General features: G+C 49.8%; 1 protein-coding gene across 1 annotated transcript in view; it reads left to right on the forward strand.

Annotated features, from left to right (window-relative positions):
* HTR4 (5-hydroxytryptamine receptor 4) overlaps nt 1–8,206 on the forward strand; it is a 143,095-nt gene extending 134,889 nt beyond the window's left edge. Inside the window, exon 8 of the mRNA XM_045826198.1 lies at nt 8,106–8,206. Coding sequence (XP_045682154.1) covers nt 8,106–8,193 — 88 coding nt within the window. The 3' untranslated portion in view covers nt 8,194–8,206. The remainder of the gene's footprint in view (nt 1–8,105) is intronic.
* The last annotated feature ends 7,204 nt before the right edge of the window (nt 8,207–15,410 follow it).

Consider the following 15,410-nt stretch of genomic DNA (forward strand, 5'->3'; position numbering starts at 1 on the left):
TCAAGAAGAAAAGCGTCTCCATGCTGACCTGGCCCAGAGTCTGACGGAGGATTTGAGGTCACAAAAAGGGCAGGCTTGCGGAAGTGAGGCTCCGGGAGTCTTGATGCTTAGAGATTCAAGGCGTGAACTTCTAAGTCATAGGGCCCTGGGGTGGAGTGCCAGCCTTCCTTCTCACTAAGAACATTTTCTCGGTCACGTTGCATCGAAACTGCAGGTTTCTCACCAAAAAACGGGGTTAATAAACCTACCTAACAAGGTTAACATGAATATTGTATGGGAAATTGTATATGAAGACATTATAAAAGGGCATATTATATGGGATAATTTCTGGAAGGAGTGCAGGATGGGGCCTGGCCAGTGATGAGGAGGAGGAGGAAGGGAAGGAAGGAGGGTGCCCTTTCTGTGCATACTTCGACCATCACCCCATGAAAGGTAACTCAGAACACCTGGCTTAGCTGCTAACTAGCTGGGTGGGTCACTTTCTCTCTGTGCCCGTTTCCTTTCCCGGCCAATTAAGGTACTAACCTGCACTGGGAACTTCCCAGGTTGCCGTGGGATTCAAATGAGACGCTACCTACGCAAGTGCTTTTTAGACATACGGTGTGGCATAACCATGCTGCGCAATGATTAGGTGCCCCGCCCTGCCCCCCAAAGGCACCTGGAGGCTGCTAGATTGCTCATTCAGGCCAAGGTCACCTGTCCGCTAACCTCTGCATTTTCTTTCTTTTTTCTTTCCCCACTTCTGTTTGGCTCTTCCTCGTCTGTGGCTGTTTTCTGTTTCAACCAAAAGTGGCTGCTCCTCTATCTCCAGCTTCCTCCTGCTCTTCTGCAATAGACCAGTTCCTGTCTAGCTCTGAGCATGCTCTGTAAGTCTGTCCCTGTGTTGTGAGTCTGTCTGTGTCTGTCCACTCACTCCTTCCTACAAAATGGATTTTACGTATTCTTCTGTCCTCCCCGGACCAGGCTGAGTCCAGTGGGCACGTCACATAATGCGGAAACCTCACAGTAGGCCGAGGCCCGCCAAGCCCAGGGTTCCTTCTGGGCCCCGATCACCATTGATCTGAAGGCTGAAGATTCATACCCTTTGGGAGCTTGATTTTATGTTACACCCAGTAATCTTTCAATTCTGTTTTGGACTTCTTCCCTGTTCTGGGGGCACAGCCTTCCCAAGTCCTCTGGGGGTGCTGAATTCAGCCCGTGCGACCCTGGCACTCGGAGCTTCCCTCCTCTGGGTTAGCCCCGATTCATCCCAAATTGCACTGAAAATCAGTGGTGAATTCCTTCATCTTTTTCATTTTCAAACAAATGATTGTGATTAAACCTTTGGGTTTTTTTTTAAAAGTTTTAAACTTTTAAGTCCTCACCCAAGGATATAGAGGAAGGGAAAAGAGAGAGAGAAACATCAATCAGTTGCCTCCCAACCAGGGATTGAACACGCAGCTTTAGGAGTGCCCTGGCCCGGAATTGAACCTGCAACAATTTGGTGGTTGGGACGATGCTCCAACTAACTGAGCCACCCAGTCTGGGCAAGTTTTAAACACTTAAAAAAACCCTTTCGTTTTGAAACACATTTGTATCTGTAGAAGAACAGTACAGAGACAGTACAGATGTTCCTATACACCGTTCACACAGCTTCCCCCGACGCTAACGTTTTATATAACCAGGGAATGCTTATCAAAGCTGGAAAATTACCATTTATCTGACACTGTTAACTGCACTACAGACTTGATTTGGATTCCCCCGGTATCAAATCTGATTTCGAGAAATTATTTTGAATTTCTAATATTAGTTATCCCACTCTACAATAATGCCCTTGAGACATGTTTGAAATAGTTTCCTCTGCTCCAAAGGGCCCCCATTGCTTTTGCTGTGTTGACTTTGGTGAGCTTTCTTATGATCTTTCCCTCACGGCACACATCTACTATCGTTGTTTCGTATAATCACATCGTTTACCACTTGCCTCGCGTACCACCCCACTATGGTCCAGTCTCCGCTCCGCTGTGTGTGGAAGAACCAAGCTTTTGAGAACTGTGTGTAAACCAAGTTCCAATGTTTTGAGTGAAAAACTGAGGAAGGCAACAAGAAAAGTCCACATCGTTGTGACAACTACTCTGATGATTCAGAGATCTTTCCAGAGAACGAACAAATAAAATCTTGCTCAGTGCAAGTTTCTGGATGGTTATAGTTGTTCGATGCCTGGCCTTTGAATAAAGGGCTGCCGGTGAAGGGTTCACAGAAACACATACATACACGTGCCCTTCTGACTGTTCATTTTCTCTTCATGACTCAGGTTCTCCTAAATTAATAGCTAAGGGCAAAAAGTCACCGCTCCACCACCTAGACTGAGTTCCTTGTCCCTTTATACACATTCTCTCTTCGAGTCCTTGAGAACCCCTGTATACGTCAGCTTGGGCTGCTCTAGCAAAACACCACAGACCGGGGCCCAAACAACAGACATTTATTTCTCAGTTTTAGAGCTGGCATATCCAAGCTCTAGGTCCCAGCACATTCAGTTCCTGGCGAGGATGCTCTTCTTGTCCCCACCTTCTCATCGCATCCTCACATGGGGCTGGCGGGGAGGGTGCCAGCGCCTGGTCTCTGTTCCTCTTCTGTAAGGACACTCATCTCATCATGAGGTTCCCACCATGCAGGACACCCTCTTGGAGCACTGACGACTCCTCAGATGAATCACGCCCCTCGGGGCTCTTGCCTGCCTCTGTGCCTTTCCCTGGGCCATGTCCTTCCTCCAGTGCCCCCGTGTCCAATGCAGCAATGGTCCTGTCAGCTCTACCTTCCAGATATATCCTGAATCTGACTACTTCACAACATATCTGAGCCCCCAGCATCTCCAGACACCTTGAAAGTTGCCCATGGCATGCAAAATAAGAGCTGTCCAAAGAGGTCCACATCCGAATCTCCAAAACCTGGGGCTACATCACCTTAGGTGGTGAAAGGGATTTGGAAGCTGTGATCATCTTGGGGAGATTATCCTGGATTGTGTGGGAGAGCCCAGCACAATCACAAAGCATCCTTGTCACAGAGAGGCTGGAGGGTCAGCGACAGAGGGAGAGATGTGAGGACAGAAGCAGAGGTTAGAACAGGGAGGCCACAAACCAAGGAATGTGGGCAGCTCCTAGGAGCTGGAAAGGCAAGGTGTGGTGTGGCCCTCTAGAGCCTCCAGAAAGAATGCAGCTGTACCTAACACCTTGGGTTAGCTCACTGAGACCCATCTTGGGTATCTGGCCTCCACATACTGTACTGTACCGTAAGGTACTGAATTTGTGTTCTTTTAAGCCAGTAAGTTTGAGGTAATGTGCTACATCAGCAACAGGAAGCTAATGCACCTCCCAACTTGCTTCTGGGCTCCCATGCCATCCTCACTCCGGTTTACTCTACACACTGCAGCTAGATTATCCCTTCAGAACATAAAGTCCTCGTGAGCCCACTCTACTTACGACCTCAGTCTGCCTGCCACAGACCTTACGGTGAGCACCACAGTCTTTAGCTTGGGGAGCCTCCCGAGCCTTAACCCTCAGCTTGGACTGGCACTACCCTGTTCTGTTCTCACAGTGCCCTCTGCCCGCACAGCAGGGGGCCTCTGCACATGCTACCCTTTTGCTGGCGTTCTCCTTCCCCCTACCTGGTTAACCTCTACCCATCTTTCAGCTCTCATCTCCATCACTTCCTTGGTCTCAGAGCCCTGACAAACCACCCCTGGACACATCTCCTGTGACATGCTTTCATAGCATCACTGAACGCTCCTCCCTCTTGACACTGCTCACGGCGGCACTTTTGCTTCTACTGTGGGTCACCCGCACTCCACCATGAGGTCCATGAGGACAGGGATGGCGTAGATTTTTCTAACTGTCCTGATATCTCCAGGGCACGGCTCAGTGTCTGGACTGTGGTAGGCACTCAAAATACAGTTTTACATAAGTAAGTGGTGGAATGAATAAATGTCCAGAATTTGATAGTCTCTTTCCTCCTGAACATCCAGAAAACACCCAGTGTGAGATCCTCGTTTCCAGGTGTTGGGGCTCTAACTTCCATGAAGCTCTGCCTTAGGGTTGAATCTCTGTAAATCCTGCACCTTATATTTTAATAATCAAAACATCTCCTCACAAGCGCCCCCGTGCGATCACTGCTATAAGGGTGTGATATGGAATAAAGTCAAACCATTTCCTTGTAATGCCAGCCTGGGCAAGCAAAGGTGGCTATTATTATGCTACTAATTACCACATGCAGGCTGCTCTGAGTGTGATGCTAATTGCTCAGTGAATGAATTGTAGACCCAGGTAATTGCCAAACCTAATGTGGCTCCTGTCATGTTTGACTAAATTAATGCAAAGGGGTGGGGGGAAGAACCCATCTGGGAGGGAGCTGCTTCCTGCCTTGCTGTTGCTTGAGAAACAACAGAGAGTTTGCACCTGGACTTGACTCTGACCAGGTTCACCCCCACCTCTGCTTCCTGCCTGCAGCTGCAGGGCTGCAAGTAAGACCCTCCACCAAATCGAGACCCAAGACTGCCACTCTGAACAGATGGCAGCCCTTTGGGGGGTTGTTTCCTGATCTGTGAAGTCCTCTTGAAGGTCTCTTCCAGCTCTGTGATCAACTGCTAAGTGAACAAACATTTGATCAACTGCTAGGGAACGGATTTCTGCACTGAGTCGGCAATGAAGTACTGGGTTCGAGTCTTACCTTGGTCATTAAATAGCAACCATAGTAATTGATATTTATGGGATCCTTTCTAGTTGGTTGGCACTATTCTGTTAAGCATTTTATGGGCACGATCTCATACAATGCCCACGACAACCCAGAACATTGGGAATAAGCACAGAACTCGTCAGCGCCGGAGCCGGGATTCCGCCCCATGTGTTCTGCCTCCAGGGCCTGCACTCCCAACCATTCAACCCTGGGGAGGTCCCATTTTCTGAACCTTGGTTTCCCCAATAGTGATGATTCCTGCACTCGCTGTGTATCCAGCCCTTTGCTAAGCCCTTGAAAGATGTCAATTTTATCGTCACACCAAAGCTGTGAGGTCCCTGTAACTAATGTGCTTGACCAGGTCCCACAACTCGTCAGTGGTGGAGCCAGAGTTGAAGGCTGTTGTTTGCCTGCAGAAGCACGTGCTCCCTTCTCCCCAGTATCGCTCAGATTGGGGGTGAGTAGGTCCCCACGAACATGCCCGGAGACTGCCTGGGGTTCATGCAACCCAGTTAGATAAATGCCGCACAAAGTCAGCCACTGTCACTGTGACATCGGGGGAGGGGGGGACCTGAATGCACGTGGGACTGGAATTCACAAGGCCGTGTGGATTTGTAAGGTGGCCATCTGGAAGATCCCAGATCCACTCAGATTATTTACTAACTACCAAAGGGAAAGCACCAAGTCAAAGATATGTATCTCACGATGACTCGGGCACACCCACACCTGGGGAGCACCTCTGCAGGCCACACACTGTTTGAGACGCACTGTCCTCGATTAAAGTTCTGCAAGGACATCTCAGACAGTCCCTGCACCCTGTGCATCACGCACCAGACTGCGGTGACAGGACCCACCAATGCTGTAATGAGGAAACATGTGTGTCTGCTCACCCCCATCATTCATGAGGCCTGCTGCCTCTCCACTGCACGCTGGCTGAAGGGAACCGCCCCTTCAAATAGTCACTCAGGCCCCACACCTCTTCCTGGTTACTCCTGAACCACCCCCTCATTAGCACAAGAGAAGGAGACACAGAGATGTGTCTGTAGAAGGCTGTAGAGCTGTGGGACGCTCTCATTATGTGACCATGCTGAAGGAGGAAGTGCCATTGATTGCCAGTGAAGGTGCTTACTGGTCAGATTCGGGAGTGTGTTTTGAGGGTAGGAGTTGGGGCTGCATGGGGACTATGACCTTAGGTAATTGCTTAACCTCTCTGAGCCTCGGTTTTCTCATCTGTAAAGTAGACCTAAGTATAGTCGCTACAGTTCAGAACTGTGAAAGTGAATGACACAGACGAAATCACATATGTAATTACTAAAATCAGTGCCAGCACACACCCCTCTTCCTCAGTGGATTGAGCTGTGTATGACTTCTCATTATTATCATTCAGGTTTGTCCTGCACAAGCATCATTTCTCGGATATCCCTGTACCTCAGGTACCGGAGTGCAGCCCCATTTCATGGGGTGTTAGGTTCTAAGCCCTTTCTTGAAGACCTGTGTTTAAGTCATGAACAGAGTCACTCGGGGGCAAGAGCTATGGGCGGGAATCTTCCCGGGGTCCTGGCCAGGCTCTGCCACTTACTTACCATGGGGCTCAAATACTCACTCGGCTGCTGTGAGCCCCATTTTGTCCTCCCGGTAGGTGGTCTCACTGCCCGCCTTGCCTGGCCTGCAGAGCAACTTTTAAAGGACCCATGAATGGAAAATCAACTAGCTTTGCTTTAATATGCTGACTTGCCAAATTAAAAGACATCCGGTTGTCTTTTTTGTCTCGAGTCCTTTTAGGTTTCACCTATCAAGAACATAAAGGAGAAAAACATTCTTAACCAATAAACTACTGTACACGCATCATCATCATCATTACTATATAACGATAACTGAGAAGTGAAGGGAAGAAAGAAACAGAATCCTCCCGTTTCAGTGTGTTGAGATTCTCCTCTGTGTGTGCCCCAGGCTCGTGTTCCATGCACCGTGTCCTTTAATCCGGACACCAGCACAGTGAGGTGAGCACCGTTGCTCTCCGTCACAGAGGAGGAAAGAGAGGCAGAGGGAGATTAAATAACGTGCTGAATATCTCAAAGCCGGTAGGTGGTAGAGCCTGGTTTGGGGACTCGGTCTAGATCAAGGTTTCTCAGTCCTGGCGCCATTGACACTTTGGGGCCAGATCATTCTCTGTTGCGGGAGACTGTGCTGTGTACTAGACCATATTCAGCAGCCTCCTGGTCTCCACCCACTAGATGCCATTGGCACCGCCCCTGCCGTGGCAACCAGAAATGCCCACTCAGTGTTTCTGTTGAGACTCACTTTTCTAGATTCACACCTGGTCCATGGCCACATGGGAACCAGCTTAGCATTCGGGGTCATCAGATAGCCCAGGTCTGATTGGCTGGACCTTCACGTATTACCTGTGTTCCCTTGTCATTTTGCTTAACTGGAAAATGAACACAATACTGTCTCCTAGGGCCGTTGTGAGATTAAATAAGGTTCATGCACGGAGAGGGCTTAGTACCGTTCCTGAGACATACCCGCCCGTCGATACAAGTCAGCAATTAACTATCACAATTCAAAGCAAAGCATTAATGTAATTCATGACAAACCATCAAGTTGGTTGTCAACATACAAAGTCAAATAACTAACTGGTGTGTGTGTGTGACTGAATGGGTTTGACATTGGCTTTAGGAAGTGAGCGGTGAGGGAGATCTTAAAGTCTCTAGAAGTTTCATAACAACCATGGCCCGACGCTGGAATCTGGGTTACTGATGACAAGACCCACTTGCAACGGAGATTGACCTAAATGCATTTAACATACTGTGCGCCGCCACCGTGCAGCACTGCGGAAAAACAGGAAGCACTTGTCAAGCAGTCAGTTTCACTGTGATGCTTAGAGTCAACTTGCTGTTTGATTCATCTAATGAGTTTACTGCTCCAAATGTCACCAGAAGGAATCAAAGGGACCGATTTAGCTTCATTGTCTTTCAGGCTCTGAGTAGTTTAGTGACTTCGGTCAACCCTTTGATGCTGCTGAACCCAGAACCAACCCTGCTGGAGGTATAGGGGTACAGCGTGAGGTGGACCATAGGGTCTATTTTGGTGAGTAACACCAGAGTCCCAGGCTCTGCAGGGAGGAAGGAAATCTGGGCTCTAGTCCCAGCTCTGCCACTCACCGTCTGAGCAACTCTGGGCCTGTTGTTGCCTCCAGGCCTTCAGTTCCTCAGCTTTAAAATGAGCAATCTGGATGCATTTCTTTGAACTTCGCTTTGATGATCTGCGTCCCCCCATCCACCCCACTCAGCCATGCTCTCAGAAGCACTCAGTAGAAAAGAAGTCAGGATTGGTGGGGCGCTCTCTTTGGTGCCTTTGAAAGATGCCTGTTGAGCGCTCATGCTTTCCATCCTTCCTCTTAGGTACACGGTTCTGCACAGTGGGCATCACCAGGAACTCGAGAAACTGCCCATACACAATGACCCAGAGTCCCTGGAATCATGCTTCTGATCGAGGACATGGCACACAACTAAGCCGCTCATTCCATTCGTGTCTGCATGAACAGGACACCCTGGCACCTCTCCTGACCCTCGTCACCGTCAGTGGGGCACAAGGCAGCGGGGCCAAGGGCCCAGGGCAGGTATGTGGAGCACAGCATTGGACCGGACCTGAGGCCAGAGCTTGGAGATAGCAGAGTGGAAAAAGGACTTCGAGAGTCATCAAGTGCAGCCTCCCACCTCACGCAGGGGTAGTGGCAGCATCCACAGCTTCCCTGGAAGCTGGTCAGTCTCTGCTTGCATACCTCCAGGGACAGGAGCTCGTGGAACTCCATTACCCTCGAATGCAGCTCCTTCTGTTGTGGGGAAGATCCAAGTAAAGGAAGTTCTTTCTTGTTGGTGCAGAAGACGGTCCCCGCTCCACTGGGGCCGTGGAGTCGGCCCCCTCTTCCTCTCCATAACTCTGAGACAGTAGAAGACAGCGATCTGCCACCCACTCACCCTTTTAATCCTTCCTCAACTAGGCAGCTCTGGTTTTCCCTCCATTCTGGCCATCTGCTTCCGGACATGCTTTGGTGGGTGAATTAATCAAAGCTCTTTTCACAAACTTGGGTTGATATCAAAGCCAAAAGGTCCATCCAGAAGCACCGAAGTCCTGACAAGGGAAGAGTCGACATATTTTGGTTTATAGACATGAACATTTTTCTTGTCTTTTTTTTTTTAATTGTGTATCAACTCTGGAAACAATGCTTCGGTTTTGGTTTCAGATGCACTACCAAAAGACATTTTTATAGCTGGTCTGGTATGCGTGTCTGTTTACAGGTGACATTTTCTCATTGGCATGCTGGCTTGGAGGTCATTGGGGATGAACCTTGACTCACTTCCCCTCCGTGACAATGCACGTGAACCCGCGCCTTTCCCGAGAGTGGCAATTGAGAGCAGTCCTACCACTTGGATTTGGGGAGCAGCACTGAGTTGCTGCAATCAGACACGTTTTAGGGCCTTGCAGGGCCCTGTGTGGAGTCAGCTCCTCGTCTCAGTCAGGGGAGTTTGCTCATCTGGGCAAAGACCGAGCCGCGGACCAACTCACTTCCCGGGAAGGCTCACTGGGCCTGGCCTGTGAGGCTGCTGGGCTGCCATTTCTCTGCATCTTTTACCAGCACCTCACCCCTTCTCCAGCCTCCTAAGGAGATGCCTCCCTGATGTCCACGTTACCACCAAACTACTTATCTTGGGGTGAATTTTGCCTCCAGGCTCAGGCTCAGTTGCCTTTCATTCTGTTGCTGATGAAAGCCCTATGGAAGGGATGGACTGCTGGTCCTGGTAGGGGCCCCGGGAGCAGACACTGTGGGGGGTGGGGGGGTGCATATGTGAGACACCCTTCCAGGCAAAGGTGTGCCAGAAGTTCCTAACCTCACCAGCTGCCCTTGTCCTTCCACTGGGCCTGCTGACCCCGCTTTCCTCCCTGAGCAGTCCCAGAGGCCACAGTTGCCTCCCTGTCACCTATTTCAGCAGTGAGGGCAGAACCCATCCTCTCTCCCTCTTTTCTCTCTGCCCCCAGGCATGGTCAGAAGGACGGTCAGACTCTGCATAGCACTACAGTGGTCACCACCCTTGTTTTAACACCAGAAGTCCCGTATCCGGAAACCCCGTTAGTCCCAGGCAAACCAGGCTGCTTGGTCGCCCCACTGACTGGACGCTCCCGAGCTGAGGATTATTGATAAGCCTCCTCACGGTTGTTTTCCTTTCTTCGCTTTTGTGGGAAAGGTGGAGATGAGAGAACGTGGGGGCCCAGAGCTCTCCGCGTGCTGTCTGGAGGTGGTTTCTGCTCTCCCCGAATCACAGGGCACTTCTTTGGGAGGGGCAAGACAGGTCATGAGAACCGGATTGCAGTGAGGAGGAGTGGGTGCAGCGCTTCGAGGCAGCCAGTGAACTTCGTTTAACGCCCCTGAAGTCAACAGGATCTGCTATTAAATGCACATGCGCACACACACACACACATGAATACAGCAGGATTTCTTCCCTATGAGATGCTTCTTGTCCCGGGAGCTTAGCAACTGTACCTGCTTATATAAAATCTTATTTCTCAGTGGCAGGCCTACCATCTTCAAGGGTGACTTGGATGCACAGGGCCCGCAGATTGCAGGACAGGTGGGAAAATGCGACCTCATCACCTCATCCCTGGTCCATATCTTCTGGACTCGCTCCTGTGGGCCAGTCCGTGATCTGTGTCTGTAGAGGTCACAACCACCCCGGGCCAGGGAAAGGACAGCCATTGCAGGTAGAGGAGGCTTTGTGATTGTCCAGAAGATGGTCTCCTTTGCAGAGAGGGTCATCAGCACACTTCACAGTCTCTTTTGGCCAAGGATGGGATGATGTGGGTGATGCTTCAAAGGCCCACATCGGTGGTTCCCTGGACAGGACCAGGTGTGTTCTGTGTGGACAGCTGCTAGCTCGGCATTCTGGGAATCTAGGTAACCTACCACATGTGTGAAAGACTCAGCGGGGGAGACTTGGAGCGCATCCAAGGAAGGAGGAGACCTATATCTGGCCCTCTGAGAAGACCACCGTTTCCCAGGGAGTGTGCAGGGTCAAGAAGAGATGCTCCTGGGAGGAGGGGCAGAAAGGCCTTGACAATCACTGGGGTGAGGGATGCTGCAACCAGACCGCCCCATGCCGGGGATAAAGGGGGTTCACCCGTGCGGCTTCTCACCTTGACTCTCCAGCCTACAGGCTGTCCAGGCAGCAGCCCAGAAGCTCCCCGTCCAGCTCACAGTCAGCAGCTAGAAAAGAGATTAAAAACTAACGTCCTCCACTGATACCCAAGTATGCGTTGGTAGAAAAACTCATCCTTTCTGAGATTTCACCTCATCTCACTGACACGTCCTCTCCATGCTGCTAACTTGCTGTTTCTGGAGAAAGCTGCCGTGTAGCTGGGCTGGGGGGTGGATATGGGGGCGGGTGAGGTGGGGATCCGGGGAGCGCCTGGGAGTGGCTGTAACTGAACGGCCTTTCGTGTTGTCTTCAGAACAGCAGTGCTGTCTCCTTGGTGCTGTGCTGTCTACCTACCCGTTTTTCTCTTTTCTCTTTGAATCTCTCTTTCACAAGAGATCAGAGTGGCTTTACTCTTTTTCTCCACTACTCAGCTTTGCTTGGTCAGAGTCCTTCCAGTAACAGCTGCTCAAGTTCCAAAAAAAAAAAAACAAAAAACGGCAAATGCATTGACCTCTCCTAATCATACTTTGCCGTCTTCCTTCCGCCCAGCCTGGAAAACTGAGGCTGAACATTTTGTTTGAAGTTAAACGAATCAGGGGTGACTCTGAGTGTGGGACATCACGTCACTGTGGGCACTAGCCTCACTTGTCTCGTCCACAAAGTGGGGACAATCTCTGAGCTGCAGGGAGTGTTGTGGGTTTTCCAACGTGTACCATCTGAGGGCCACCATTGTGGTTTGTACCCAATGTGCGTCTTGCTGGTACTGTGACTTGTGTAATATTTTTATTCCAGTCAATTCAAGCTTTCACTTACATAAATTTACTTGAGGAAGCAACATTTTGTCGGCACCCAAAATAGAAAATCATATTACTTGCCATAAATAGAAAGCAGCCATGGAGATAGAGGCTATTAGACAAGACAACAAGACAACAAGACAAGGCTATTACGTTCCGATGAGAGGCCAGCGCTCAGAGCCCGCCCAGGCCCCCGTGGCTGGAAGGGAGACGAGTGAGTGCAGGCGAGCAGGTGGGGGCGCCCGCCTCTGATGATGGGCTCTCGAAGGCAAGGAAGGGGTGAAAAGAGAATTTGCCGGAAATGGACTTTCAAACTTTATGAGTTAATGTGATTTAATTGCAAGCTGTATTCCACACTTTTGGAAACATAGAGAGGAGGGAAGCTAAACGAATCTTTTAAGAAATATTATATGAGGAAGCACCCAAAGATACCTGGAATTATCTTCTGGAGGGCGGGCCCCTTATAGTACAGGGTTTCCTTGCTAGGTGAGTGTTCTAGGAACCCATCTGTGTCAGGGTTTCAGCTGCTGTTGTTACGAGAGGCTGTGTTAGGCTCCAGTGAATTTTTCTGAGGACTCTTTCAACGCATTTGCCCATTTCCTGATGGGTGATTTGTGAGCGCACCTGCCCACACTGCGTGCAGAGTGGTCAGCAGTTTTTGACCAACAATAGCATGACGCCCGTGCCCCACCCTCCCTATTCACCTGATCTCACCCCGGGCAACTTCTTTTTTTGTTTCCCTAGATGAAAAAAAGGCCTCAAAGGGAAACATTTTGCCATTGTGGAAGAGGTGAAACAAAAAAGGCAGAAACACTAAAATGCATCAAAATTGATGAGTTCAGAAACTATTCTGAACAGTAGGGAAAATGTCTTGATAGGTGTATTACATCAAATGGAGAGTGCTTTGAAGGTGACTGAAGTTTCAACGTGTAAGAATAAATGTACAATTTTTTATAAATAAATTCTGGGTTGTTTGGGATCTCCCCTCATATTTGATTTAGATTAGGGTTTGCGTTTCCCTTCTTCTTTAGCTCGCCAAGAACATATCTTAGTTCATGGTAGTAAAAATAATGTAGAATCAAAACTGAAGCTACCGTTTGCTGAGCATCTTTCTGCTTGCACTGCGGAGAGTGCTTTACATGGATTATCTTATTTAATCCCCATGAAATCCTACGACGTAAACGTAAATACCCGAATCACCCCTGCTTCACTGATGAGCGAACCCCGGTGGAGAGATCTGTTGCCCAAGGAAACAGACCTGGGAAATGTGGACTTGGCTGTGAACAGAGGCAGTCTGATGCTCAAGCCCCGGCCCTGTTCATTGTCGGGCTTAATTTATTCCACAGGCACATGTCGGACCCAGTGCTGGGAGAGAGCAGCAAATAAGGCTGGTGTGGTGGCCTCCCTCATCCCATGTTGCCCAGGCGTCATCTCCCTTCTGCACCAGCTTGGAACCCGGAGAGCACCTGGGGAACGCCTGATCCAGGGGAAACGCCGCATCTTGCTTGCTCTGTTGCTTTCTCCTGCACCCTTCCGTTGTCAATTTCCGTCTTTAAACAATGGGGAGACACAGGCAGATTACTGATCAGCAGGAAAGGCCTTTCCGCATTGATCTTTCCCAGCCTTTTCAGTATTTAGGAGCCGGAAGTCCCTGAATAACCGGTGATGCACTTCGGTGATGCACTTCGAGAGTCAGACGTGTGAGCCAAGGGAGAGCTAATGCTTGTATATTTCAGGCCCACCCTGGGACCCCCTGTGGGAGGCACTTAGACCTCCCACTTTTGCAGCTGGAAACTGCACTTGGTGGATATGCTCGCACTGGTTTCGCTGCACCTGCACCACCAGATGTCTGAGCCTCTTACCGCCCCTTGAGTGGGGGGATCATTGACTTCACTTGATCGAAAAGGAAACAGACCTTGTGCAAGGACATGGAGCATATACTGGGACAGAAATCGAGACTGAGATGCTTCTGGTCACTTCATTCTAAGTGTTTTCGTTGTCCTCTGCTTTAAATGTGTTTGATTTCTAAATATACAAAGTCTATATTTTGAGGCTATATTAATGATGGGTTATACAAATAATGTATTTCTGCAGTCTAATCTCATTATAAAAATTATAATATAGATACAGCGAAATACTTTTTGACTCCAACTCAATCTTACTCCAAGAAATAACTGCTCTTATTGCCTGGCTTCTATCATCCAAGACAGTGTTCTGTGTATTTCCACATGTACAAATGTACATACAAAATGAATAGTTTTGTCCTTCTGTAGAAATAAGATGAGGCTGTACATGATAATCCACAAATCGCCTTTCTCAGTGGCACACCCCCAACACCATTTCACGTCCGCACGGGATTCTCCTTCCTTCCTTGTAGCTGCCGCACGTGCACTTCCTGTGACAGACGTCGTATGGTGTGCGGCATTGCCTTTCGTGTCCTAGCTGCACCCCATGTCTGAGCGGGGTGTCAGCGGCATCGGGATTTCAGCAGCCTCCTTTTTCTGGGACTGTGCTGACCACAGGAAGGGCAGCTGGCTTGGCTCTGGGTCTGAGCGGCGGCAGCAACTCTGACTTGGCAGCTTTCCTGCGGGACAGGTGGCCCTCACCTGGCTCCCCAGCCTCTCCCCTCCCTTTGAGGGGCCGGGACACTTCGCTCAAGCTGCATGGGCTTTGGAGTCTGACGGCTGGCTCCACCCCTTCCTATGTTTGGGTTTCTGAGCAAGATTTTTAACTTGCTCAACCCTAATTTCACCACCAGTAAAGTGGGGGACATAAGGACCAGGCGTATTTTGAAGTGTCAGTATGAGGATGTATAGAAAGCACCTGGTAGACACCTCTAAAAAAGCTCTCATAGTGTCGTTTTCCCCTCTGAATAGCGTCACCAGTTCTCTCTGCTCCCCGCCAGCCTGGTGTGTGGTCAGAGGAAGCGCAGGTCATATGGAGGGACTGGAAAAGGGGGAAACCCTGTCCCACTGAAGGGAGCCACACCGGGAGCAACGCTGCCCACACTCATCACACCTTCCGTGCACCGACGGCTCTCGTGGGGCCCTCGCCACTGCCCTGGGCGGTGGGCACATTATTCACTGTTAACCATTTTACAGATGAGGAAACTGAGGCCCCAGAGCCAGGCTTGCAACCATTTATCCCTAGGTCACCCAGAAGTTGAGTGAGTGAGTCAGAATCCAAAGCCAGGCCTTCTGCATCCAAATGCGAAGGCCCTGTAAGAACAGTGGTGCCAGGTCTTATCTGCAGGGGTGGGTCATCAGGACTCGCGCGCACTGTGAGAGAAGGCCAGTCCTCCCCCTAACAGTGGCACGAATTCACAGATCCCTCCATAAGGCATCCCTCAAGGCCTTTCAGAATGTGCCCGCTCCGCATCTCTGAGTGGACAAACAGGACCCAAGCCAGTGGTAGGCAAGGCCTCCAGTCTGTAAGCGAAGAATGATTTTTATTTTTTTAAGTGGTTGGAAACAAATCAAAAGGTATTTTGTGACATGTGAAGATTATGTGCAATTCAAACTTGTGTCCATAAATAAAGTTTTGTGGTACCACAGCCAAGCCCATGTGTTGATGGGTGCTCTGTGGCTGCTTTCTCACCACAACAGTGGCGCTGAGTAGTCGAGGCCAAAATATTTACTATCTGGCTCTGTGCATAAAATGTGTGCTGACCCCCCGCTGCAGGACAATCGCTACGTAGCCATTCAGTCCAACCGCCTTCTGT

The sequence above is a fragment of the Phyllostomus hastatus genome, unplaced genomic scaffold (genome assembly GCF_019186645.2).
Source record: "Phyllostomus hastatus isolate PE091 unplaced genomic scaffold, TTU_PhHast_1.1 phas_contig_150, whole genome shotgun sequence".
NCBI classification, from domain to species: Eukaryota; Metazoa; Chordata; class Mammalia; order Chiroptera; family Phyllostomidae; genus Phyllostomus; species Phyllostomus hastatus.